Source organism: Euleptes europaea, chromosome 21 (assembly GCF_029931775.1).
Source record: "Euleptes europaea isolate rEulEur1 chromosome 21, rEulEur1.hap1, whole genome shotgun sequence".
Lineage (NCBI taxonomy): Eukaryota > Metazoa > Chordata > Lepidosauria > Squamata > Sphaerodactylidae > Euleptes > Euleptes europaea.
Genome location: NC_079332.1, coordinates 11,877,909 through 11,905,616, shown reverse-complemented (window position 1 = coordinate 11,905,616; position 27,708 = coordinate 11,877,909). Strand labels below are relative to the sequence as shown.

General features: G+C 47.8%; 1 protein-coding gene across 1 annotated transcript in view; it reads right to left on the bottom strand.

The window, feature by feature from the left end:
* The window catches only part of PRKAR1B (protein kinase cAMP-dependent type I regulatory subunit beta), a 91,170-nt gene that overhangs the window by 51,348 nt on the left and 12,114 nt on the right, over positions 1-27,708 (bottom strand). Inside the window, exons 2-5 of the mRNA XM_056866370.1 lie at positions 26,168-26,338; positions 23,108-23,199; positions 4,123-4,184; positions 2,975-3,021 (exon numbers count right to left, since the gene is read on the bottom strand). Of these exons, the coding sequence (XP_056722348.1) occupies positions 2,975-3,021; positions 4,123-4,184; positions 23,108-23,199; positions 26,168-26,338 (372 nt within the window). The remainder of the gene's footprint in view (positions 1-2,974; positions 3,022-4,122; positions 4,185-23,107; positions 23,200-26,167; positions 26,339-27,708) is intronic.

The window sequence follows — 27,708 nt, the reverse complement described above, 5'->3', positions numbered from 1 at the left end:
GGAGCCTCTGCTTGGCATGCAGATGGTCCCAAGTTCAATCCCCGGCATCTCCAGTTAAAGGGACCAGGCAAGGAGGTGATGTGAAAGACCTCAGCCTGAGACCCTGGAGAGTCGCTGCCAGTCTGAGCAGACAATACTGACTTTGATGGACCGAGGATCTGATTTAGTAGAAGGCAGCATTATGTGTTAATGTGCTAAGGAGCCTCATGGCACTAAGCTTTCCTCCTTTAAAAAAAATGTGGCCATACTTCTATAAACACTGTACTTATGACCTTTTTTTAAAAGCCTGTTTTCTCCCAGCTTCTGGCATGGGCTGATGTGGCAAAGCTGGTTGCTGAGGCAAGACACCTTCCCCGTTAGGAACAATGAGTCACACGGATTTCCTGAGGAGCGACTTCTGGCGTGTGAGGTTTTTCAATTCCCAGCCATGCCAATTAGACTGTCCCCCTGACACAAACAAGGGCTTTAAAAAAAGGAAAACGCCTTTTGCCAAAATAACCACAAGGCCCTGGTGGGCAGCTTAAAAATACATATTCCTTGTTTCTTGAAATAGATTTCAGAAGGAAGGACCCACTGGTTTGGGCTACCTAACCCTCTGCCCTTTAACAAGGCCTTTAACAAATGTACCCCCAAAGAAATTATATCCTATTTTTTTAAAAAAAATAATCTCCAAAAAGGAAGGTTTTGCATGATCTTCCCAGGTGCCTTCATTCAGAGCTAGGGTTGCCAGCTCCGGGTTGGGGAATACCTGGAGATTTTGGGGGCGGAGCCTGAAGAGGGCAGGGTTTGGGGAGGGGAGGGCTTCAATGCCATAGAGTCCAATCTCCAAAGCAGCCATTGTCCAGGTGAACGGACCTCTAGCGGCCAGAGATCAGTTTTAATAGCGGACGATCTCCAGCTGCACCCCGGAGGTTGGCAAACCTATCTACTCCAGATAGGGTTGCCAGGTCCCTTTTTGCTATCAGCAAGAGGTTTTTGGGGCGGAGCCTGAGAAGGGCAGGGTTTGGGAAAGGACTTCAATGCCATAGAGTCCAATTGCCAAAGCGGCCATTTTATCCAGGTGAACTGACCTCTATCGGCCGGAGATCAGTTATATTAGCAGGAGATCTACTGCTGTTACCTGGAGGTTGGCAACCCTAACTCCAAACCAACAGAGCTTACCTTCTGCCACTCACCTAAGCAGAGTTTCAACTTCCTAAACCCCAGGACTAAAGGGCGTACCTCCGCTTAGGGTGGAATTGTAAGACTCCTTCATTTGGAAAATAGCTATTTAAAAAACCCCTAAATTCCCAACCAGGCCCCTGCATTAGGGTTGCCAGGTCCCTCTTCGCTACTGGTGGGAGGTTTTTGGGGTGAAGCCTGAGGAGGGCAGGGTTTCAGGAGGGGAGGGACTTCAATGCCATATAACCCAATTGCCAAAGCGGCCATTTTCTCCAGGGGAACTGACCTCTATCGGCCAGAGATCAGTTGTAACTAACAGCAGACGATCTCCAGCTACCCCCTGGAGGTTGGCAACCCTACCCTGCATCTACCTGACCTTCTTCAGTAGCAGAGGCAAAAAAAAAAAACCTGTATACCTGGTGATAACCAGGCAAGAGTCAAATCTCCTATCTATGCTTCATAAACTCTTCCCTTATCAGCCTGAGGGTTCTTTCTTTCTTTCTTTCTTTCTTTCTTTCTTTCTTTCTTTCTTTCTTTCTTTCTTTCTTTCTTTCTTTCTTTCTTTCTTTCTTTCTTTCTTTCTTTCTTTCTCTCTCTCTCTCTCTCTCTCTCTCTCTCTCTCTCACACACACACACACACACACACACACACACACACAACGGGGAGACACGAATTACACGTAAGCTAACCTGGGCAATTAAAGAATGCTGCCTCCTCTGGTTTCACACTCAGTGCCCCCCGGGCACATTCCAACTTGATCGCCTCCCCCCCCTCGATAACTCAGTGGCAAACAGTTTGCCTGCAAGGGTGGTTATAAGACACTTCTAAACCTAAAATAATTTGTATTGCTGATGATACCAAATTAACCTCCTTTATACGGACAAATAAGTTTTGGCTCGCAACTGTGCCTCGTGGAATCCTTCCAGTTTGGGACCAGAGATCATCAAGGAGGAAAGCCGCTTTTGGTTTTTAAAAACTGGGATGGATGGAGAAGACAAAGAAATACTGTACGTTGCACAGGCTCAAACATGTGGACTCCCCTCCCCCAGATCAATTAATCTAGTACCCTGTGGGTGGGAGGGTCCTCCCCTTGTGACTAGGGCTGCCAGGACCCTCTTCGCCTCCGGCGGGAGGTTTTTGGGGGCGGAGCCTGAGGAGGGCAGGGTTTGGGAAGGGACCTCAATGCCATAGAGTTCAATGGCCAAAGCGGCCATTTTCTCCAGGGCAATTGATTTGTATCGGCTGGAGGTCAGCTGTAATAGCAGGACATCTCCTGCTAGTACATGGAGGCTGGCAACCCTACTGGGTAACCTTGGTCCAGTCACACACTCAGCCGACCCTACTTCACAGGGTGGCTGTGAGGATAAAATAGAGGAGAGCAGAATAATGTAAGGCGCTTAGGGTCACCAGTTGGAGGAAAGGGGGGGGGAAGAGAGAGAGAGAGAGAGAGAGAGAGAGAGAGAGAGAGATGGTGGTGGTGGTGGTGGTGGTGGTGGTGGTGGTGGTGGTGGTGGTGAAAAGAGCCATCAAGTCACAGCTGACTTATGGCAACCCCATAGGGTTTTCAATGCAAGAGACAGAGGTGGTTTGCCATTGCCTTCCTCCGTATAGCAACCCTGGACTTCTTTGCTGGTGTCCCATCCTTTGTACTAACCAGGGCTGACCCTGCTTAGTTTCCAAGATTTGGGCAAGTCCACTGGCCTAGCATCCGATCAAATGAAATGGAGCCTCCTAATGAAGACAGAATGATTAAGATCAGAGAAAAAGGGGAACAGAGAACTTCGTTGAGGGGGCATGTGAATTCCAACTTACGTCCACTTCTCCTTGGTCGATCACATAGAAATTGTCTCCTTCGTCACCTGTAAATAAACAAAGAACGCCAATAAGGGTTGGGTGGTTCTCAAAACCGTTTCTACTGGAAGAGGGCAATCCTAAGGTAGTCCATTCAGAATCCTTCTCAGACTGATTTAAAGGGTCTTAACTCAGGGTGGCCAACCTCCAGGCGGTGGCTGGAGATCTCCTGGGATTACAGCTGATCTCCAGCTGGCAGAGATCAGCTAATGGCTGCTTTGGAATGTGGACTCTATGGCATTATGATGTCTCCCCTCACCAAACCCCACGGTCCCTAGACTCCACCCCCAAAATCTCCAGAAATTTCCCAGACCAAAGCTGGCAACCCTATCTAACTTCCAGTAAAGTGTTCTTAACATTGCGCTATAAGAGTGAAATTGCACGTTCCAGCTCCACTGGTCATCTTCCATACTCTTCTACCACTGCTGTTCCACAAAATGGAGCCATGTAGGTGACAATCCCAGTGGATAATCCCAGTGATATACAGTGGAAAATTTCACTGCCATATGCCTATCTTCCTAGCCTACATTTGGAAAGGGGGGGGGAATGCTGACTGATTCTCCAACTGGAGGGCTGTCATATAGAGGATGGTGCCGAGTTGTTTTCTGTTGCCCCAGAAGGTCGGGCCAGAAGCAACGGGTTGAAATTAAACCCAAAGAGTTTCCATCTAGACATTAGGAAGAGCTTTCTAAAAGTTAGAGCGGTTCCTCAGTGGAACAGGTTTCCTCGGGAGGTGGTGAGCTCTCCTTCCCCGGAGGTTTTTAAGCAGAGGCTAGATGGCCATCTGTCAGCAATGCTGATTCTGTGACCTTAGGCAGATGATAAGAGGGAGGGCATCTTGGCCATCTTCTGGGAATGGAGTAGGGAGTCACTGGCGGTGTGGGGGAGGGAAGGTAGTTGTGAATTTCCTGCATTGTGCAGGGGGTTGGACTAGATGACCCTGGTGTTCCCTTCCAACTCTATGATTCTATGGAGATCACACACCCCTCCATCCTAACTCTGCAGAAGCAGGACACAAAAAACAACATCTGGATGCCGAATATGTCATGCCAGCCCATGTAAAGCTCTGCAATTCACCCTTCCCAATGCCAGGAAGTGGTCTGACTTACCTTGCTGTATGACCGTCTCCCCAGCAATGTGAGTGACGGGGAACATGGCGTCAAAGATGTCACTATAAGAGAAGAACAAACATAACCAGTCAATGTTTTGTCAGCTCATCAGTCAAAAGCCCACGAGGCACTGGATCTTTCCCCTTCAGCATAGAAAGAAGTTGCTGAATTGTTTAAGATTGCAGATTTGTGATCCCTTGTTGTAGATTAATTAATTGTTGTGGATTAAGAGGAAGACCCAACAAGAGATGGATTGACTCAATAAAGGAAGCCACGGCCCTCAGTTTGCAAGATCTGAGCAAGGCTGTCAAAGATAGGTCATTTTGGAGGACATTGATTCATAGGGTCGTCATGAGTCGGAAGCGACTTGACGGCACTTAACACAGAGAATTTAACAGAGAGCCAGTGTGGTGTAGTGGTTAAGGTGTCAGACTAAGGTCTGGAAAACCCAGGTTCGAATCCCCAGTCAAGCCATGGACTCTTGCTGGGAGACCTTGGGCCAGTCACACACTCTCTACCTCGACCCTGGCAAGTATTTGGATGGGTGACCTCCAAGGAATACCAGGGGCATGACAATTTGGAAGGAAATGGCAAACCACCTCTGAATGTCTCTTGCCTTGAAAACCCTACTGGGTCACCATATGTCAACTGTGACTTGACGGCAAAAAGAAAAGAAAAGAATTTAACATCACCCTTGTGACAAAGGGGGGATTTTCAGGGAAATGGTCCAGAAGGAGGATAAAATTTCACTTCCAGATCCAAATAAGCTACATAACATGTAGCTTAGCCCTGAGTGTCTGTATCAGTGGCCAGGGTTGCCAACCTCCAGGTGAGAATACTTAGTATAACAGAATTACCTATGCTGAATTAACTAAATTAGCAACAACGAACAGCACGTGGGCTTCCCTTTTAGATGAATTCACAAATTTCACAAATTTCACAAATTCCACAAAACACAATGGAATGCACTGTGTTATATGCTATATTCAAATGTAAAATAAATTGTTTTAATATCACACAGAACCATACTAAACAAACAATTCAATACAAACTTCCAACACAAGTAGGGTTGCCAACTGCCAGGTAGTAGCAGGAGATCTCCTGCTAATTCAACTGATCTCCAGCCGATAGAGATCAGATCACCTGGAGAAAAATGGCCGCTTTGGCAATTGAACTCTATGGCATTGAAGTCCCTCCCCTCCCCAAACCCCGCCCTCCTCAGGCTCCGCCCCTAAAATCTCCCATTGGTGGTGAGACTAACACGGCTACCCATTGTGATCTATCTCCCTGGAGAAACTGACTGCTTTGGAGGGTGGACTCTATGGCATTATACCCCATTGAGGAAACCCCATCCTCTCCAGGCTTCACCCCCAAAACCTCCAGGTGTTTCCCAACCCAGAGCTGGCAACCCTAATTTAGCAGCCATCCTGATCATCAGGCAATGGGTTGTAATTTCAGGAGATCTCCTGGCCCCACCTGGAGGTTGGTAGCCCTAGCTGCAGGCGAAATATGGCATTTGGTAAAAGAAATAACCCCCTTCCGTTTCTCCATGTAAAAATGCCACTTCTGAAACTGCTTTTGTTTGCTAAAACTGGCCATAGTTGGGGGTGGATTTCACAATTCCAGTGAAGTGGGGGAGTGGCACAGAAAAAAGAGGGGACTGAGATACGGGAATCCAAAAAGAGTGTATGCATGGGGAAAGAGAGGTGCAGAGAAAGAGGGAGATGAAATGAGACAGGGGGTTAGGGTTGCCAGGTCCCTCTTCTCTACCGGCGGTAGGTTTTGGGGGGCAGAGCCTGAGGAGGGCGGGGTTTGGGGAGGGGAGGGACTTCAATGCCAAAGAGTCCAATTGCCAAAGTGGCCATTTTCTCCAGGGGATCTGATCTCTATCGCCTGGAGATAAGTTGTAATAGCAGGAGATCTCCAGCTAGTACCTGGGGGATGGCAACCTTAGTTGTAATAGCAGGAGATCTCCAGCTAGTACCTGGAGGTTGGCAACCCTATGTGGGGTAGACGGAAAAGAAATGGAGGATGGAGAACTCCTGTGGCTAACAGAAAGGAGACTATGCAACGGGTTGGAACAAACATAAGTTAACGATTGTTAACAAAACAGCTTTTCCACAATAAAAACATACGAGAGGCCTTCAAAGTAGTTTTTCAGCCCCCACCCCCAACACAATCACACAGCAAATGCCTTACAAAGTCAAATGAGTATGGAGAACAAAGGGATTTTTTTTTCAGTGTATGCTTGAAGATTCCCCCCAAACAGCCAGGAGGTCAAGCAAATAACCTGGCGTATTTTCACTCCCATATATGGGAAACTGCACGCTGCAAAATCCCATTATTAGCTTATTTCCTGTCCAGCGGTTCCCAAATTTGCTCGGGCTTGGTTCTAGGAAACACCCGGTCATAAATTGAAACCAAAGCATTATCTTTACCCCTGAACGGTTATCGTTTTCTGCTGGAGAGGCTGGGCGTGATTCATACTTGCGAGCGAGAGGTTTGCGCGGAGGGGGGGGTGGGCGGGCAATGAGAACGGCTGAAGGTTGCCCCCTGCTGTGGAAGCCACAGAGGCATATGGAGGGGGGGGGAACACGACTCTGGGCCCTCTGGAGTAGGGTTGCCAGCTCCAGGTTGAGAAATTCCTGGAGATTTGGGGGTAGAGCCTGGGGATGGGAGGGACTTCAATGCCATAGAGTCCAATTGCCAAAGCGGCCATTTTCTCCAGGTGAATTGATCTCTATCAGCTGTAGATCAGTAGTAATAGCAGGAGATCTCCAGCCACTACCTGGAGGTTGGCAACCCTAGCAGGATATAATGCCATAGAATCCACCCTCCAAAGGCAGCCACGTTTTCCAGGGGAACTGATCTCTGTTGCCTGGAAACCAGTGGTAATTGTGGAAGATGCATGGCATGGAGAGAATGGACAGGGAGAAGCTTTTCTCCCTCTCACATGATGCCAGAATGCGGAGTCATCTGCTGAAGCTGGAGGGCGAGACATTCAAAACAGATTTTTAAAAGTATTTCTTCACACAACGCATTGTCAAACTGCGGGACTCCCTGCCCCAACATGTGGCGATGGCTGCCAACTTGGAAGGCTTTAAGAGGGGAGTGGACATGTTCATGGAGGAGAGGGCTATCCATGGCTACTAGTAAAAATGGATACTAGTCATAATGCATACCTATTCTCTCCAGGATCAGAGGAGTATGCCTATGATATTAGGTGCTGTGGAGCACAGGCAGGATAATGCTGCTGCAGTCGTCTTGCTTGTGGACTTCCTAGAGGCACCTGGTTGGCCACTGTGTGAACAGACTGCTGGACTTGATGGACCTTGGTCTGATCCAGCAGGGCTCTTCTTATCTTGCGTCCTTCCCTCCATCCCTCCTTCCCACCTTCCTTCTCTCCAGTATCTGAGGAGCATGCCTATGATATTAGGTGCTGTGGAACACAGGCAGGATAAATGCTTCTACAGCCGTCTTGCTTGTGGGCTTCCTAGAGGCACCTGGTTGGTCACTGTGTGAACAGAGTATTGGACTTGATGACCCTTGGTCTGATCCAGCATGGCTTTTCTGATGTTCTTATGAGATCTCCAGGTAGGATTGTCTCCTGGTGGGGTCTGGAGATCCCCTAAAATTCCAACCGATGACTTTCCTCATCGAAAAAGTGATAAATATCCTCTCTCTCGTTTTCATCACGTCTGCGTTCAGTCATGTTTGTACCAAAGGGACTGGGAAATGTAGTGTGGAGCTGGACACCGTTTTCTCACCGTTCGCAGACTGAATGTGGGGGAAGCCTATTCATGGCAGCAGACACCGTGCCCAAATACGTACACATTCATCAATCGGGGTCACATATATATCGTTCTGATCAAGTATGTGCACAGTGGCTTCAAATAAATATGCTTGGTGGGTGGAGGCAGGGAAACTATCACATGATCAAATCAAATTTTATTAATATGGTCGATTGACCGACCACATGCCAACACATCAAAATTTCCAGACTCAATAGTTTTGCACCGCAGAATCACAAACTGCCCGTACATATAAAGGTGTAAGATCAATAAGAAATAACCCCTGGTTAAAATTATCATCTTAAAATTGATAAAATTCTAAAATATTCTAACGATCTTTCTCTAATAAAGTTCTGCGTATTTTAATAGCAACGGCGCAGAACTTGGCAGTTTGGAGCGTAAGCTGAGGGTCTTCTCCTAATAGGAGCTTCTTTGCCAAAAGCCCAATTGACTCTTCGGGGAATTTACCAAGTAGGGGGGAAATAAGCTTTGATCTAACCTCGTGGTAGAATGGGCAATGTATCAGTGCATGTTCGATGGTTTCAATGTCCCCTGTCCCACACGGACATAACCTCTCTGATCTAGGGATCTTTTTATATTTTCCTTCTAAGACAGCCGATGGTAGGGCCTGCCATCTGGCAAGGGTAAAGGCCTTCCTATAATTAATAGGCTCAAGGTGATAAAAAATAAGCCACAGGTGAGACTAAGTACCTAGATTTATCAGGGCTTTCACATGATCTCGACGCCCTCCCCCTCAAATATGTATTCGTTTGTCATCTGGAAAGGGGTTTTCCATCATCCGCACGAACCGAGTTTTCCTGTCTTGGGGTGTGTCCAAGCTCAGACGCTGCGGAAGACGTTGATAGCAACTCCAGACTGTACTTAGCGTTCATATTTACGCACATTCATAATAAACCTATAGGCAGGGTGGATGCTCGACATCGGTGGTGGGTTGGGTTGGGTTTTTTTTCCCTCTCCTGGCAGAGAGTGTTACGTTGCCACAGTCAACTCTTCACTGAGAATTGCGTGGGCAAGAGAGGAAGAGACGGGGGGCGGAAATACGGGCTCAGCCTGCAGCTGCTGGCCCAGTGGTACTTTGGCAGGGATTCCTGGACTTTAAAAGGGGAATCTCAGTACTTTTCCTAATGACCTACTGAGGACAGGGCTTGCAGTCTTCACAGGGTTGCCAGCTCCGGGTTGGGAAATACCTGGAGATTTTTGGGGCGGGGTCTGAGGAAGGAAGGGTTTGGGGAGGGGAGGGACTTCAATGCCATAGAGTCCAATTGCTAAAGCGGCCGTTTTCTCCCAGTGGACCGATCTCTATCGGCTGGAAATCAGTTGTAATAGCGGGGGATCTCCAGCTAGTACTCGGAGGTTGGCAACACTAGTGGAAAAGTGTGTGAGGACCTCACGCAAATCGTAACTATGACATTTGAGGAGGGGCTGTGACTTAGTGGTAGAGCATGTGCTTGGCATGCAGAAGGTCCCAGGTTCAATTCCTGACATCTCCAATTAAAGGGACCAGGCAAATAGGTGATGGGAAAGACCTCTGCCTGAGACCCTGAGAGCTGCTGCCGGTCTGAGCAGACAATGGACCAAAGGTCTGATTCAGTACAATGCAGCTTCATGTGTTCATTTGTTGCTGGTCACCCACAGGGCGCCCTTCACCCCCCCTCTCCAGTTGCCATGTCTTTACTCTCTGCACAGAATGGTTGTGATTTACCTGTCTCCCCACACATACACAACCCTTTGCATTTGCTCCAAACAACGATTTCTGGAAAGGGAATGAGGAGGAAGAATCTGGGGCAGCCAACTGTGATTTTGCTGGCACCGCCCGAGAGTCCAGATTTGGCGCCGAATTCCTTCATGACCAAAAAAAGGCATATTCTTGGGTTTTCACCTTTCTCAGCCATCCTCTTCCCAGATGAAAATGCACAACGGAGACGTAGCTGAGAAAGTCGAACAATTGTACCCAGTGGGCGCCCGAGCACCTGCTGCTTTTTAATTTCAGATAATTAATGTGCTGTGATTGTGTTGGGCTATAAATATCAGCCTAGTAAACACGGTGCTATTTTAATCACACTGCCTCTACGTCACACTACAAACAAACACACACACACTAAAAAAAGGAAAGGAAAGGAAAGGAAAGGAAAGGAAAGGAAAGGAAAGGAAAGGAAAGGAAAGGAAAGGAAGAAGAAGAAGAGGAAGAGGAAGAGGAAGAAGAGGAGAAGGAGGAGGAGATTTATCTGGGGTGGATGAGAGCACAAAATCATTGAATGTTAGTACTAATATTTTGAGTTTAATATAATTTTTAATTAAGATAAATAATTTAGACTAAATAAAGGCTAGAAAATAAATGCTTATATATTTGTTTAATTACAGAAGTAAGTGTTTGTGCAGATTTAAAGAATAATATGAGATGACATAAAATGTATTAGAATCGCTCTGTTGTTTACTGGAGAAGGATCTTGTTGTAGACATGATGTACGAAGAGTGTGCGTTGTATGAGAAGTTGTATGCGTTTTCCCAAAAAATAATTTCTAAAAAATTATTTTTTAAAAAGATATTAGGGCTTTTTTCTTCTCCACCTCAACTCAATGTCTCCAACCTGTGCTTGACGGAAAAGCGTTTTGGAGAGAGGGGGGGTCGTTGGTTGCCGACTTTATACCGATCAAACACTGACGAAACGTAACCCCCTTTACAAATATGACTTCAAGCAGGTGTGCGGCTCAGACAAGTACCCCGGCTTGCTCTGTCAGGTTTTCCTTTTATAAAAACAGCTTTTAAAAAAAAACCTGCCTCTGGCATTCTAATCTCGCTAAATGCTAACTATGGAGGAAGGAGAAAAAATGCTTCGCGAGCTGAGCTTGTCCCCCGACGACTCTCAACAGAACGCTGAGCCAAATTGCGTTGGCCAAAAAAACCCCAAAAAGACAACTTTGACATTTTATTTCTTTGAACGCACTGGAACGGAGAGAAAGTCACCGTGCAAATTCCTCCAAGTGAAAGCTTTAAATCCCAGAAGATCCCGCAACGTCGGGGGCTGCGAAGATTTGCTCGGTCCGCAGCAAAGCTCTGGGCTGAAAACTGCGTCTCGTAAACCTGAATCTTCCAGGCTTCTCATGAGAAAGTGGGAATTGCCTCCCGGTCAGTACCCCGTTTAACTCTTTCAATCAAAGTCTTGTGAACTTGTGGATGTGATCGAGGCATTCTTTCCCTGGCGGGCATCGAGAGTTGGCATGGGTGAGACACCCATTGAAATGGGGCAGAGGTGACTTGGCCCATCACCTCTCCCTAAGAATGGGAGATGGCTCCTGATGTTGCCAGGATAATCTCCCATTTCATGCTGGTAAAGGAGTCCAGGGAGAGCTTTTCTGGTTTCCATGCGTGGTGCCAGTGGTTAAGAGCGGTGGTTTGGAGCAGTGGAGTCTGATCTAGAGAAATGGGCTTGATTCCCCACTCCTCCACATGAGTGGCGGAGGCTAATCTGGTGAACTGGATTTGTTTCACCACTCCTACACATGAAGCCAGCTGGGTGACCTTGGGCTAGTCACATTCTCTCAGCCCCACTTACCTCACAGGGTGTCTGTTGTGGGGAGGGGAAGGGAAGGTGATTGTACGCCGGTTTGAGTCTTCCTTAAGTGGTAGAGAAAGTCGGCATATACAAACCAACTCTTCTTCTTCTTCTCCTCCTCCTCTTCCTCCTCCTCCTTCTTCCTCTTCCTCTTGCTCCTCCTCCTCCTCCTCCATGGGGCTCACAGGAAAAGATCCCACTTCACTTCTTCTGCCCAGAGGGCACACATGTTACAACAGGGTTGGCCATTGCAGGGCATCTGGCCCCTAAATCTGTTTATTTTCCCACTCCTCTATAAAGAGCAGAGGATTTTGCCACAGTGAATTCCCTAACCAAGAACTGCAATGAAAAGGTCTACCCTAAATCCCACTTACGCTTAATCCACTTTAAAAAAAAAAAAAACGAATAGGGGAAACGCAAAGGATAAATTCCTTGTATTTCTTTCCTTGGAAGTAATGTCCGCATAAAGCCATACATTTGCTTGCCTTCCACGTGATGGGGTTAAACAGTCTCCTTTGCATCATGTTCCCAAACCAGTTAACCTGTTCACTGCCTGGCCATGCAAAAGTTTTTGGTGTGTTTGCACAAATATTCTTCTCAACACAGGATGGGGGGCGGGGAACCCTTATGTAATTTCACAAGAGTAGATGACGTTATATCACAGAGTCAGAAAAGATTGACCTTTTCCGACGTTATAACAACATGTACCAGGAACGCAGTGCTGTAACATCTAGAGGGCTATATATTTCTTCTCATGCGCCAAATTCCAAGTCCTTTAAGCACACCTGTTAGCCAAGCTTGAGTCCAACTAGCTGGAGTTTTAAAAGAATGCTCAGAATTTGGCATTACGTATGGATCAGATAAGTACAGACCCCCCCACACACTTTTTTTTTGTACTCTGCAGAAACTGTTGTGGGAAGCAAACGCCATGCAATGTTCCAAAACGACCTGGCTTCTACGCTTAAATCCCAAAGAAAAATGAGGGTCGGAGTGCCAGAATCAAATCCCTGGCCATTTCTTTCCCAGTTCTTTGAACCTTTACCTGCACACATTTCCAGGGGACGTCAACGCATACATCAAGTCTCGGCTGCGGCCAAGCCATTTAACTGTTGCGATTCAAAAAAAACCTGCTGTGCTCGGCACACGATGTCCCTTTCCTAAGGCCTCTAGATCACAATAAGCAAAACGAAAACTGCCGTTGAGGAGGACGGAAGCTCTGAATGTGGGCTGGTTTCTCGCGCTTGCAGATTCGGGACCTCAGGCTCGCCTCTACCAGGTGAAGAACGTGCTCCCCCTGCCAACGGCCCGTCTACCCATCTAACTCTCCACAGATGCATGATTCATGCACACACCAGGTTTTTCACACTTGAGAGGAATGCTGAAAAGCTTTCTGAAGCTTCACAGTTTCTCGCGAGGGACGCAAGCTTCAATCGATTCAATTGGCGGATTAATTCTCTCATTGCTGGGGCTATTTTTAATCAGTGGAAGCATAAAATAACGTGTACTGTTTCTTATTTCTGGGAGCAGAGCTGGCCTATCCATTAGGCGTACCTGGGCAATCACCTAGGGCACCGTAAGAACATAAGAATGGCCCTGCTGGATCAGACCAAGGTCCATCAAGTGAAGTCCAGCAGTCTGTTCACACAGTGGCCAACCAGGGGCCTCTAGGAAGCCCACAAACAAGATGATGGCAGCAGCATTTATCCTGCCTGTGTTCCACAGCATCTAATATCATAGGCATACTCCTCTGATCCTGGAGAGAATAGGTATGCATTATGGGATTTGGGGGATGGGATTTGGATTCAGGGCAGGCATGCTCCTTTGAGACAGGAGAGAATAGGTATGCATCATGACTAGTATCCATATTGACTAGTAGCCATGGATAGCCGTCTCCTCCATGAACACATCCACGCCTCTCTTCAAGCCTTCCAAGTTGGCAGCTATCTCCACATCCTGGGGCAGAGAGTTCCACATGCATTGTGTGAAGAAATACTTCCATTTATCTGTTTTGAATCTCTCACCCTCCAGCTTCAGCAGATGACCCCACGTTCTAGCATTATGAGAGACGGAAAAAAGCTTCTCCCTGTCCACTCTCGCCCTACCATGCATAATTGTATAGACCTCTGTCATGTCTCCCCTGAAGAACCTACTTTCCAAGCTAAACAGCCCTAAGTGTTTTAACCACTCCTCATAGGGCAGTTGCTGTAGGCCCCCTGATCATTTTGGTTGCTCTTTTCTGCACCTTCTCAAGCTCTGCAAAATCCCTTTTTTTGGGTGTGGTGACCAGAACTGCACACAGTATTCCAAGTGTGGTCTCACCACAGATTTGTACAAGGGGAGTATGATAGCAGCAGTTTTATTCTCTATTCCTCGTCTAATTATGGCCAGCATGGAATTCGCCAATGCCAGCCCCGTTGCTGCCCAGCTCAGTTGTAAACTCGGGAGATCTCCGACTGCCACCTGGAGTCTGGCGACCCTATCCCAGCATCCTGAGTCATTTGTCCAAAATGCTACCTGCCATCTTCTGCTTTGACTCCCCCCACCCCAAACAGATTCAATACAGGTAGGAAATTAAAATTATTTTCCCCGTTGCCGAGCCATAAAAACTGAATCATCTCGATCCAAATGGCTGGTTTTAGCTTAACTGGAAAACGGCCTGGTCTGAATGTTGCCTGGCCTTTCGTGAAAGACCATCTGTCCGCATTATTTATCAGCATCAGATTTCATCCAGGTCTCTGGCACTGGGGCTAGGCTGGCTGTTACAGACAATGCATCCAGAGTAAGAAAGAAAGAAAAACGTCCGCGCATAACCTTTTCCCAGCGACAGGGGCCCGAAAAGTAAACGAACGTTAACTGGGGCCCCTGGAGCACCCTTGTCTGCCCCTGAAAAGCACACACTCGCTCAAAGTGGGGCCAAACTGATGGATGAAAGAGGGGAGGGAAGAATAGGGTTACTCTGCGTATTTACACGAGTAACTAAATCCAATGAATGAAGCAAGGGGGGATTGTCCTTTGGTTCGTCCAGCGGGTCAAGTGGGGAGGCCTTTGGCAGAGGACGAGAGAGAGCGGATCACAGCGGAAACCCACTCGATCGCCCTCTTTCATGTCTTCCCGTGTTTGATTCCGGCTGGGGAAGACCCCCACGCCCCAATGTTATCTTTAACCACCACCTCTTTTAAACTCGTCAACAATTTAGTAGCATTCCCTTGGTGGAATGGGGATTAAGAGGCGAGTTATCATTTGGAGCATCTGTTAAGCATTGGTTGTAGAGGGCATCTTGAGCTTTCTGTTAAACTAGTTATCTTAAGAACTTTACACATTCGCCAAAATATTGTCTCAGGGCATTAAGTGAAGTCCAAACTATTATTCCCTCCTATAGGTCATCTCTTTAAAGTTACAGTACCAGCATGGTGTGGTGGTTAAGAGCGGTGGTTTGGAGCAGCAGACACGAATCTGGTGAACCAGGTTGGTTTCCCCACTCTTATACATAAAGCCAGATGGGTGACCTTGGGATAGTCACAGCTCTCTCTGAACTCTCTCAGCCCCCCCTACCTCACAGGGTGTCTGTTGTAGGGAGGGGAAGGGAAGGTGATTGTAAGCTGGTTTGATTCTCCTTAAAAGGTAGACCAAGTCGGCATATAAAAACCAACTCTTCTTCTTCTTCTTCTTCATATCCAAGTAAACCTGCTAAACTGAGGCTGTCGTACTTTGGTCACATTATGAGAAGACAAGAGTCACTGGAAAAGGCAGTCATGCCAGGAAAAAGTTGAAGGCAGCAGGAAAAGAGGAAGACCCAGCAAGAGATGTATGGACTCTATAAAGAAAGCCATAGCCCTCAATTTGCAAGACCTAAGCAAGTCTGTTAAAGATAGGACGTTTTGGAGGACATTGATTCATGAGTCGGAAGCTACTTGACAGCACTTAACACACACACAAACCTGCTTAGGACTGAGCAATAAGTCTTCCAGGTTCGGAAAGAATCCTCCCATTGCATGTGAAGCAATAATTCAAGACCTTTTATTCAGATCAATTAAAACATCAAAAAAGTAATGAGCAATCTTTTGAGTTCCCAAGGACTCTTTACCAGACAGGATGTTCAGAGAAAAATGGGGAAGGGGGACGTTTCCGTGACAATGGAAGCTGCCAACTCCAGGCTGGGGAATTTCTGGAGATTTGGGGGAGGGGGCCGTGGCTCAGCTGCAGAGCTCCCGCTTCGCATGCAGAAGGTCCCAGGTTCAATCCCCGCCATCTCTCCTTTAAAGGAGCTTGGGTTGGGGAAGACCTTTCTCGTCAGAGACCCCGGAGAGCTACTGAGCAAAGAGCCCTGGACCTTTTCAGTACAAGGAAGGCATACATAGAGAGCCAATGTGGTGTAGTGGTTAACAGTGAAGGTTTGGAGCGGTGGACTCTGATCTGGAGAACTGGGTTTGATTTCCCACTCCTCCACATGAGCGGCGGACGCTAATCTGGTGAACTGGATTTGTTTCCCTGCTCCTACACACGAAGCCGGCTGGGTGACCTTGGGCTAGTCACGGCTCTTTTAGAGCTCTCTCAGCCCCACCTACCTCACAGGGTGTCTGTGGTGGGGAGGGGAAGGGAAGGCGATTGTAAGCCGGTTTGATTCTCCCTTAAGTGGTAGAGAAAGTCGGCATATAAAAATCAACTCTCCTTCCTCTTCAGTTCGCCGCCATTTACACCACAAAGACATGATCCAGGGAAGGCAACAGCTGCCTTTGAGGCACAGCTTCTAATAAAGGCAGGGTGTTACCACTGCCGAGCGGATTGTTTGAAACGCAACCGAGACAGCATCTGACTTTTCCAGCTGTTCTTCCCCAAGGATGCTGACACGGCGCTGGAAGCCAACCACAAGCTTAACCTCGGCCCCTCTTGGCTAAGGAAAAACTCTTGGCTAATGCATCTCGGAGTCCGGAAGTAATGCTATTGGTATTAAAAGAAACTGGGGCTTGCCTGGTACTGAGAAAACCAATCTCTGGATGCTGATAATTTGGGGCGATTATTGTCTTATTGCAGGAAATAGTTATGGGCAAGGCAATTGTGTGCAGAAGGTAAATGAGAGCGAAATGTTCCCAGAAGATAATGGATTTCTAGACCTGGTCCAGGTTGGGTTCCGGCCCACATTGGGCAGCCCTCTCTCACACATGAAGTTGCCTTATACTGAATCAGACCCGTGGTCCATCAAGGTCAGTATTGTCTACTCAGACTGGCAGCAGCTCTCCAGGGTCTTCGTCAGAGGTCTTCTGCATTGCCTATTTCCCGATCCTTTCTGGTTGGAGATTTTGGGGATGGACCCTGGGACCTTCTATCACTGAGCCACAGCCTTAGCTGAAGATATTTGTCTGGAGGTGGACAGAAGGAATGCGCTTCTGGACCTCTCAACAGCCATTGATACTGTTTGTTTGGTATTTGTACCATGCTTTTCTCCCCAAAGGGGAGACAAAGCGGCTTACAACCTCATTCTCCCCTCCTCCACTTTATCCTCAAAACAACAATCTTGTGAGGCAGGCTAGGCTGAGAGTGACTGCCCCAAGGTCACCCGGCAATCTTTTGTGGCAGAGCGGGGATTCAAATCTGTGTCTCCGAAATCCTCGTCCGACACTCTAACTGCTCCACTGCACTGTTCCCTGGATTTGCAAAGACTGGGAATAGGAGCCGTTCTCCGGATAGCAATTTCACTTCCAAAGATGCAGAAAAAGGCAGCCAAAGTAATCAGGGTGGGGGGGACGCTTTTCCTAGAACCTAAGGCTTTTCCATTTAGGAAAAAATAAGGGGCCAGGAACGTGATTGATATTATGCATTTACTGACACGTTATTTTGCTTTGGCGCTAGTTCCGAAGGGTTTCAGGGTAGAATTCCAGGCCTGTCTTGGGCCTTGAAGTGAAGAATGGCCGCGCTAGACCGAGGATTGGCAGAGGCCTTGCTCCTGGAATCTGGAAAAATGTCTGCAGGGCCAGAAGAGTCTTCCTTTGACAGGCACACAAAGCTGCCTCATACTGAATCGGACCATTGGTTCACCAAAGTCAGTACTGGTCATTTGTGCATGGGTACGTTCACTCACGTTCACCACCCCGTCTGTCTCAGTTGTTCCTTGGAATTATGCATGAGTTTTCCTTCCATTAGAAATGACCTCGCTGCCAGCCCTCACAAATCCCGGGAATACCTGTCCCTCTGTTAACCCGATTCTTCCCTCTCCCCTGAGCTCAGCCCGGGTGAAACCCCCGTGCATAAGGCAAAGCGCAGGAAACACAAGCTTGGTTTCTCTCACAGCCAATTACAAAACAGCGTGTAAAGAGGCGGGGATTCAAATGCTTCCTGCTTCCTCGGAGCTCTGAGCAGAAGGAAGGCTTTTTAAAACCGAGGCTTGGATTTCTCCCCCCACTCCTTTCAGTTTGCTCCATTTTTTTGTTCTTAAAGTTCTTTTTTATGCAGCAATTGGGTTTTGGGGAGGGGATTTTCTCTCACAGTCAGCTCTACAAAGTAAGCCAATTACAAAGCAGCATTTAAAGGGGTGGGGACTTGATGTGAGCTTGGAGACTGCTGGTGCGTAGATTCCCAACAGGAAAATGTGGGTCCAGCAAGCAACGAACCTCAGGTAAAACTCCCATGCATAAGCGACCATTGTCTGCTCAGACTGGAAGCAGCTCTCCAGGGACTCAAGCGGAGGTCTTTTGCATCACCGATCACCTGGTCCTTTTCTAACTCAAGACGCTGGGGATTGAACCTGGGACCTTCTGCACGCCAAGTGGATGCTCTGCCGCAGAGCCACGGCCCCTCCCCAGGAAGAAAAAAGCCTGCCTCTTACAGTGAGTCACAGGCTTGCTCCCACCTGAGTCGAGGTCAAACCATCTTCTACCACAACAACTTTGCGCTCGTACCACTGGATCTCGGAGTCCTCCTCCCGTTCACAGGCCTCTGGCTGGAACACAGTTTTTTTCCAGCGATGCTCTTAAATCTGTTTTAGTGATGTTCTCTGCCTCAACTTCAGGAAAGCAGCCAGCTCGGGCCAAAAAGAGAGACAGACAGATAGACAGATTCCCGACTCAGGGGGAATGAGAGAACTCAGTCGCTCGATGCCCACAGAACCAATACTCCATATCCTGGTACACGTTGCGTGGGGGAGAGAGGGAGACGCTCGGCGGCTGCTACCACAACGGAAGGGTGTTGGACAAATGCAAAAAACAGGAACCACCCCCAAAAGGCCGAGCAGCTGCCGGAATGCAGAGCCGAAGTGCGTTTTTCCAGATGTGGCTTCAGGCTTTCTCATCAACACCTGTCGGACTCCTCCGCCGTTCCCCCGCACCCCACCCGGAGCATTTGAACACAAAAGCAATTTTCTCCTGCTGTTTCACGAGCAGGCGCTTCTTGACGGCCACAGCATATAAAAAACTTCTTCTTCTTCTCCTCCTCCTCCTCCTCCTCCTCAGATCAGCTGTAATTCCAGGAGATCTCCACTTGGAGGTTGGCAACCCTAACGCTGCTTTCCCCAAGGACTTCTCTAATAGATATCTATTCAACAGGGCCAGATTAAAAGGCCAATAGTCAGGCTTGCCAACCTCCAGGTACTAACTGGAGATCTCCTGCTATTACAACTCATCTCCAGCTGATAGAGATTCAGTTCGCCTGGAGAAAATGGCCGCTTTGGCCATTGGACTCTATGGCATTGAAGCCCCTCCCCTCCCCAAGCCCTCCTCAGGCTCCGCCCCAAAAACCTCCCGCCAGTGGTGAAGAGGGACCTGGCAACCCTAAGCACAACTGCTAGACAAGGGAGAGGATTTTTGCCGTCTCTGTCATTACGTTTGTACCCCGTCGTTCCTCCACGGAGCTCAGAGTGATGCATACAATTCCCCTTTTCAGCCATTTTATTCACATGACAACAAATCTGTGAGGTGGGTGAAGCTGAGACAGAGAGACTAGCCAAAGGTCACCCAGCAACCTTCCACGGCAAGAGTAGTGATTCGAACCCATGCCTCCTGGATCTTGGTTCAACATGCTTACCACAATACACACGCAGGAACCTTTCTGCATGTCAGTAACAGTATTTCAGCCACACATCTTGTATCCGCACACCACAGACCCTTTATATATATATATATATATATATATATATATATATATATATCCTATGACAATATCCCAGTCTGAAGAATAATGTCTCTTATCCCTTCATAAGTCATTAAATTCCTGACAATCAAAATAACAACATTTTTGTGATTTTTGTCTTTCTCTTCAGGCCCTGTGTCATGCTGATGCTTTTCTTTCTTTCTTTCTTTCTTTCTTTCTTTCTTTCTTTCTTTCTTTCTTTCTTTCTTTCTTTCTTTCTTTCTTTCTTTCTTCCTTTCTTCCTTTCTTCCTTTCTTCCTTTCTTTCTCTTCCTTCCTTCCTTCTTTCCTTCCTTCCTTCCTTCCTCTCTTTCTCTCTTTTTTATAATAATCTTGCACATACTGACACCAGGTGGCCGGAACCAATATGGTCACCCTGTTATGACCAGAGATCTACTTGATCCTCTTTAGTCAGGGGGTCCCATGGGGGTGGGGGCAGATTTCCTAAACTAAATCACATTCATTTAAATATACTAATTGTGAGTTTTGCTGAGGATTTGCTGAGCTCTCAGATCATAACAAGAAAGGATTTCCAAAACTGTGGAGGACCTGATTTGGATTTGCTGAGAAATGTATGAACAGAAAGCATTATTAGGCTGTTTGTATCCAAAGCAACAACAACCCAGTGAGGTAGGTAGGGTTGCCAGCTCCAGGTTGGGAAATACCTAAAGATTTGAGGGGCGGAGCCAGAGGAGGGCAGAGTTTGGGGAGGGGAGGGACTTCAAAACCATAGAGTCCAATTGCCAAAGCAACCATTTTCTCCAGGGGAACTGATCTCTGTCGGCTGGAGATCAGTTGTAATAGTGGGAGATCTCCAGCCATTACCCGGAGGTTGGCAACCCTAGAGGTAGATGAGGCTGAGAGAGTCAAGGGTTACCCAGTGAGATTCCATGGCAGAGTTGGGATTCGAACCTGGGTCTCCCACTTCCTAGCCCAACACTCTATCCACTATTCCACGTGGTCCAAGTGTTCCCAGTACACTATCCTGTCGCAATGGCAAAGAGTCTATAAGGAAGGTTAGTCACATTATCCCCATAAATCGCCACCCTCGGGGTGAGGCAGAATGCCATGCCTAAGTCCACCTGGTCAGTTACTAGCAGAGGCGAGATTCAAACCTGGCACTCCCCGATTCATAGGCCAGTCTCAAATATCTATCCTGCCCTCCCCGGCCAAGGTTGCAATTCCAAGAGATCTCGAGGCTCCACCTGGACGTTGGCAACCTTATTGGCCATCAGTCGCGCACAACTGCAGCGTTTCCCCTCCTCTTAAAAGGAATTTCTTTTTTCTTTTCTTTTTAAAGGAATCCTGGCAATATAACCAAGGGCTGAGAGTATCCTATTACAGCCAGCCTGGATATCTGTACGCAGCAGCTGACGAAGGCGTCGGACTCGCCCAGCTGTTGCCGTTCGTTCAAAGGCCACCTTTGTTTCGGGGAAGTCGCAGAAAACGGTTGCTTTTTTACAAGGACACGGAGCGGGGCCAGCTGCTCTGCCCCACAAGACACGACGCAGCTGGAGTCAAGGACCCTGGGCTGGGCCGCATCGTGACTCCAGAGGAATCCCGTTACAACCGGCCGGGCGCCCTGGGTTTTGTGGGCGCTGGCCGACATAACCGACGCATAAGCCGAGAGGTTAACAATTGGGTGCTTGTAACACTAAAACAAGGAGTCGCCACAAGATTTGTCTTCCCCGGCTGCCTGCTTCAGAGCAGCTTCCTGCTCTTTTCCCAGTTTAAAAGGCAGACGCGTCGACGGCACATTTAGCCATCAGCATTCCCGGCTCCAAGCGGACTGTTGCTTTTCAGCTGGGGTGGGGGGTAAAAGTGCCACATATACACTTATTATTTTAAATGATCATTTGCCACCTTTATTCTTTTTCTAAAGACAAGCTTAAAATTGCAGAAGGCTTTCTATTCCTTGGCTCCGTCATCAACCAAAAGGGAGACCGCAGCCAAGAAATCAGAAGGAGCTTGAGACTGGGAAGGGCAGCCATGAAGACCTCACCTATAATTATTGTGTTCAGTTTGGGGCACCACAATTTAAGAAGGATGTAGACAAGCTGGAACGTGTCCAGCGGAGGGCAACAAAAATGGTGAGGGGTCTGGAGACCAAGTCCTATGAGGAAAGGTTGGGTATGTTTAGCCTGAAGAAGAGAAGACTGAGAGGGGATACAATAACCATCTTCAAGTACTTGAAGGGCTGTCATGTAGAGGAGGGTGCTGAGTTGTTTTCTGTTGCCCCAGAAGGTCAGACCAGAACCAACGGGTTGAAATTCAATCCAAAGAGTTTCTGTCTAGACATTAGGAAGAATTTTCTAACAGTTAGAGCGGTTCCTCAGTGTGGAACAGGCTTCCTCGGGAGGTGGTGGGCTCTCCTTCCTTGGAGGTTTTTAAGAAGAGGTTAGATGGCCATCTGTCAGCAATGCTGATTCTATTATCTTAGGCAGATGATGAGAGGGAGGGCATCTTGGCCATCTTCTGGACATGGAGAGGGGGTCACTGGGGGTGTAGGGGGGAGGTAGTTGTGAAATTCCTGCATTGTGCAGGGGGTTGGACTGGATGACCCTGGTGGTCCCTTCCAACTCTATGATCCTAAGGAGCTAGAAAAAATTCTTAAGTGTAAGGATGTGTCACTGGCCACCAAGATCAAGTTAATTCATGCCATCGTATTCTCTATGACTATGTATGGGTGTGAAAGCTGGACAATGAAGAAAACTGATAGGAAGAAAGCAGATTCCATTGAAATGTGTTGGAGGAGAGTGTCACGGATACCGTGGATAGCCAAAAAAAACCCAAACAAATCAGTGGGTTATAGATCAAATCAAGCCGGAACTGACCCTAGAAGCTAAAATGACCAAACTGAGGTTGTCATACTTTGGTCACGTTATGAGAAGACAAGAGTCACTGGAAAAGACAATGATGCTAGGAAAAGTTGAAGGAAGCAGGAAAAGAGGAAGACCCAACAAGAGATGGATTGACTCCATAAAGGAAGCCACGGCCCTCAGTTTGCAAGACCTGAGCAAGGCTGTTAAGGATAGGACGTTTTGGAGGACACTGATCCATAGGGTAGCCATGAGTCGGAGGCTACTTGACAGCACTTAACATACACAAGCTTAAAAGGGTTGTCAGACACATCAGGAATGGAGGGGGGCAAGTCCATGATGACCCAAGCGCTAGCCCATCAACACTGGCTGCGCGCAACTGGCTTCTGCTATGAACCTACAGAAATTGTTTTTCCTGAGTTTTGAGGGAGAGAAAACAGGGCTGAATGCCTTCCCCAACAACAGCCTCCAGTAGACCAATCCCACCCCTCCCATCTTTGAGGGAGGCATTTTCCAAAGCAGGAGTGAGAAGACTGTTGTCCTACTCTGAAATGTTCGGCGCAGCCCCAAAGAGTAGCTGGCTGAGTTCATTTCCGCCAGGGTGTAAAGTCTGTACATTGGGGGAAAACCTTTGCTAGCAATTCACACTAGAAGTCGTTAAGGGTCAAGCCAAGAATAACGTACCTTCTCTCGTTATCATCAAGGTGGGCAAACAGGACGTTCTTGGAGATGGCCTTTGCCAGGGCAGTCATGGTCTTATAGTCCTTTGGTATCACCTGGAGAAGGGGAGAGAGGGAGTGAGAAGATAGATCAAGTTTATTAGTATTGGAGATGGCTGGGGAGGGAAGGCAGCATGGTATAGCCCGATCTCGTCAGATTTCAGAAGCTAAGCAGGGTCAGTACTTGGATGGGAGACCACCGAGGAAGACTCTGCAGAGGAAGGCAATGGCCAACCACCTCTGCTTCTCACTTGCCTCGGAAGCCCCTTGCCGAGGTCACCATAAGCTGGAAGCTAAGCAGGGTCAGTACTTGGATGGGAGACCACCAAGGAAGACTCTGCAGAGGAAGGCGATGGCTAACCACCTCTGCTCCTCGCTTGCCTTAGAAGCCCCTTTCTGGGAGTCAGTTTTAGTTGGCTGCGACTTGACAATAGTTTGCACGCACACTATGACGGCTGATTGAGATATCAATTTGAATGTAGGCTGAGGTGTGGCTCCAATTTTAATCCAGGGGGGAAAAAACAACAGATCATGTATTTTGGAAACAACAGATTATTCTAGAATGTAAAAAAATATATCTGGACTGGTAGTAAAACATCTAATGGGAACGTTAAGAACAGCTGAACAGAAAATAATTAAGTATCTGGCAGTGCCTTACAGAGTTTTATTTTTTTTGCAAATGTATCTTACTTAGCAAGATGCATTAATCTTTTCGCTCGCTGTCTTGAATGCCAGCGTGGTTGCTTTTTGTTTTTGTTTTTCAGATAGTGAGACAATTCCCTACAGACCTGACTCCACATTTTAGGTTGGGATCGCTCAGGGCCTGTTCGCACAACCACTTCTCTGTGAGACAGCCGTCACTCAGATATCACAACGGTGACTGTGTGAATGCTTTGTACGGGCTGGAACGCTGCGTGTGGTACAGCCAGATGGAAATGGGAGCTGACGCCAGCGTCAACCCACAACATCACATAGGCTGACTTTATCGTAGGGTTGCCAACCTCAAGGTAGTGCCTGGAGATCTCCTGCTATTACAACTGATCTCCAGCCAATAGAAATCAGTTCCCCTGGAGAAAATGGCTGCTTTGGCAATTGGTCTCTATGGTATTGAAGTCCTTCCCCTCCCCAAACCTTGCCCGCTTCAAGCTCCGCCTTCAAAATCTCCAGGTATTTCCCAACCCAGAGCTGGCAACCCTGCTTTACCATACTAATCATTTTTAAAAAGTATACTCTACTTTTCCACCTACAAGCCTTCAACTTACGTATGGAAGTGCATAATGTTAGAATGAAAGCTAAAACAGACGAACATCACTTGGCAAGCACTTAATTAAAGGTAATTAAGTGCTTGCCAATTGATTGTAATTGGAAAAAGCACTCTACGATTAGGGCACCACAACCAAGGAGGCCCTGCCCAAAGTCCACACCCATAGGCTCTGAAACTGGGTTGATAAGAGCCTCAGAACACAAGCTGATTTGTCCAGGAGATGATCCTTCAGATTTCTTCATGAGAGACCTCAGCATGGACTCACTCAGCTACATACGCCAGGCTAGCCATCTTGGATCACAGACAGCTCAGGGCGGAGTGTCTCTTTTCTTAATGTGGCTCCTCAATTCCTTCTTTCTGACACAGTTAAATTGCTAAAGCCATGTTGAATGACGGCTGCAGCATGCAACTGATTGATTGCCTACGAAAGGTGCCCGTGATGAATTTTTAAATTGTTTATTTTTTTCATACAAGGGCTCAGAAACTGCAGCTGACAAGCAGTGTTTCAAGAGGAGGCATCCCACCCACCCCAATACAAAAGAGGAAAAAACAGGGAAGACCTCTTCTCCAGTGGCACTGGCGTTAGGGTTGCCAAGTGCCAGGTGGTGGCAGGTAAACTACTGCCAATCCACCGGGCTGCCCGTCGACCAGCTGAGGCCGGCAGGCACTCCATGCACACACACACATGTGACGAGCCTACGTCAATTCAGGGTTTACTCTGAAGCGACGTGGACGCTCTAGCAAATTCAGCCGAAACGCTATGGTTTCCATAGCATTTCGGCCGAGATCGAGAGAGCATCCCCATCACTTCCAAGTAAACTAGAAGTGATGTAGGCACGTTGCCATGCGGGCGCATTGAGCCAGGCGCGCACCCACACTGCGCGCCCCAGAAAACCTCCCACCTATCGACCCACGGGACCTGGTAAGCCTAACTGGCGTCCATAGGGTTGCCAACCTCCAGGTAGCAGCTGGAGATCTCCCGCTATTACAACTGATCTCCAGCCGATAGCGATCAGGTCACCCAGAGAAAATGGTCACTTTGGCAATTGGACTCCCTGGCATTGAAGTCCCTCCCCTCCCCAAACCCTGCCCTCTTCAGGCTCTGCCCCAAAAATCTCCAGGTATTTCCCAACCCGGTGCTGGCAACCCTAGGCGTGCATCATCTAGGAACAAAGAAAATGGGAGGGGGGGTTCCTACAGAACTCTTGCTTCCTGCCCCCCACATCTAAACTTGTATGCTGTCAAGTCACAGCTGAATTATGGTGATCCCATAGGGTTTTCAAGGCAAGAGACATTTAGAGGTGGTTAACCAGTTCCTGCCTCCGCGTGGGCTGAGAGAGTTCAGAGAGGTCACCCAGCAAGCTTCATGCAGAGGAGTGGGGAATCGAACCAGGTCCTCCATATTAGAGTCTGCCGCTCTTAACCACCACACCACGCTGTCTCTCTTATCTAAACCTAAGCTTATCTATCCTGTTACTTAACTGATCGATTGGTTACTAATAGAAACAACATAAAATTACATTAAAACATTATAAAATTGTAAGCCGCCTCGAGCAGGACTCTCAAGGGACAGCATAGAAATATTCTAAATGAAATAACTCGTGCAATGAATCGACCAAGAGGTTTTCTGATCAGGTGGTAGCCTTTATTAATAATAAGCAGAAACATCTGCGCGCAACCTCACTTCTTCGGCATCTCCGCCACTCATGTGCCGAAACGAGCCATTTATACGTTTTATCTGAAGGTCCCGTAGGCCATTACCTTTCTGACGTAAGAAACGGCATCTTCTTCGGTGTACACCTCGGCGCTGACGCCCCCTCGCCGACGCCGGACTTTGACCACCGGATTCGGTGGCGGAGGAGAAATCTCGTCATCATGGGAGTCTGCCTGAGAGCCCGATTTCTGCCAAGCCTGGATCTGCTTGCCTTCTTCCTGTTAGGTGGAAAGAGAAAAGGGGACATAGTTCTTTATAAGGAAATCCTGGTCCAAAAGGGGACGCATTCACACACGCATACGCGCATCGTTTTTTCCAAGTTTGCCTCCGAGAATCAGAGCTCAAACGCAGCCCTGATCAAACCAGTTTCTGTTGGAGCATTTTGTTCCCCAATATTACTCCCCCCAATAGAAGCCACCCCTCTGAACAACTCTGAGCCCAGGTTTAGGGGCAGGCCTTGGCCTGGGTGGCCCAGGAAGACGAGGGTTGCTACACAGAGGCAGTGGCAAACCACCTCTGAACATCTCTTGCCCTGACCTGGATGGCCCAGGCTTGCCTGATCTTGTCAGATTTTGGAAGCTAAGCAGGGTCAGCCCTGGTTAGTAGTTGGATGGAAGACCACCAAGGAAGTCCAGGGTTGCCACACATGAACACATGAAGCTGCCTTATACTGAATCAGACCCGTGGTCCCTCAAAGTCAGTATTGTCTACTCAGACTGGCGGTGGCTCTCCAGGGTCTCAGGCTGAGGTCTTTCCCATCACCTACTTGACTAGTCCCTTTAACTGGAGATGCCGGGGATTGAACCTGGGACCTACGCAGAGGCAGGCAATGCCAAACCACCTCTCAATGCCAAACTTCTCTTGCCTTGACCTGGTTAGCCCAGGCTACCCAACCTTGTCAAGTCTCGGAAGCGAAGCATGGACAACCCTGGTTCGTACCTGGATGAGAGACAACCAAAGGAGTCCAGGGTTGCTATGCAGAGAGGCAATGGGGGGAAATCTCCGATTGCCTCTTGCCGTGAAACCCCTACAGGTTCTCCATAAGTCGGTTGGGACATGACAGCACTTAATTATTAGTAGACCGAATAGCCCTGACTAGTCTGATCTTGCCAGATCTCAGAAGCTAAGCAGAGTTGGCCCTGGTTAGTATTTGGATGGGAGGCCACCAAGGAAGACCAGGGTTGCTACACAGAGACAGATCGGACCATGGCTACAACTTGTATTCCATTTGGGAATGTGGAAACTGTAAATTTGTCTGTGCAACTTTGTTTCAATGGATATCCTGATGTTGGAATAGATAAGCTAATAAATACACATGGTTGCTATTTTGTCCCTAAAAGGGTGAGGCTTAAAAGTCTAAAAAAAAAATTTTTTTGAAGCTACAGAAGCTTATATTAAAATGAGTACATTTTGACATCAATATATAAACGGGACTGAGGAAGAACTGAAACAATCGTATCCCTTTCTACCCTTCTTCACTTGAAGGCATCGACCTCGGATTGATTGTTACTGTACCAGGACTGAGAAATACTTTCTTGTACATATGCAATTGGATTGTTAGCACGTTGTTATACACCCAGAACTGAGA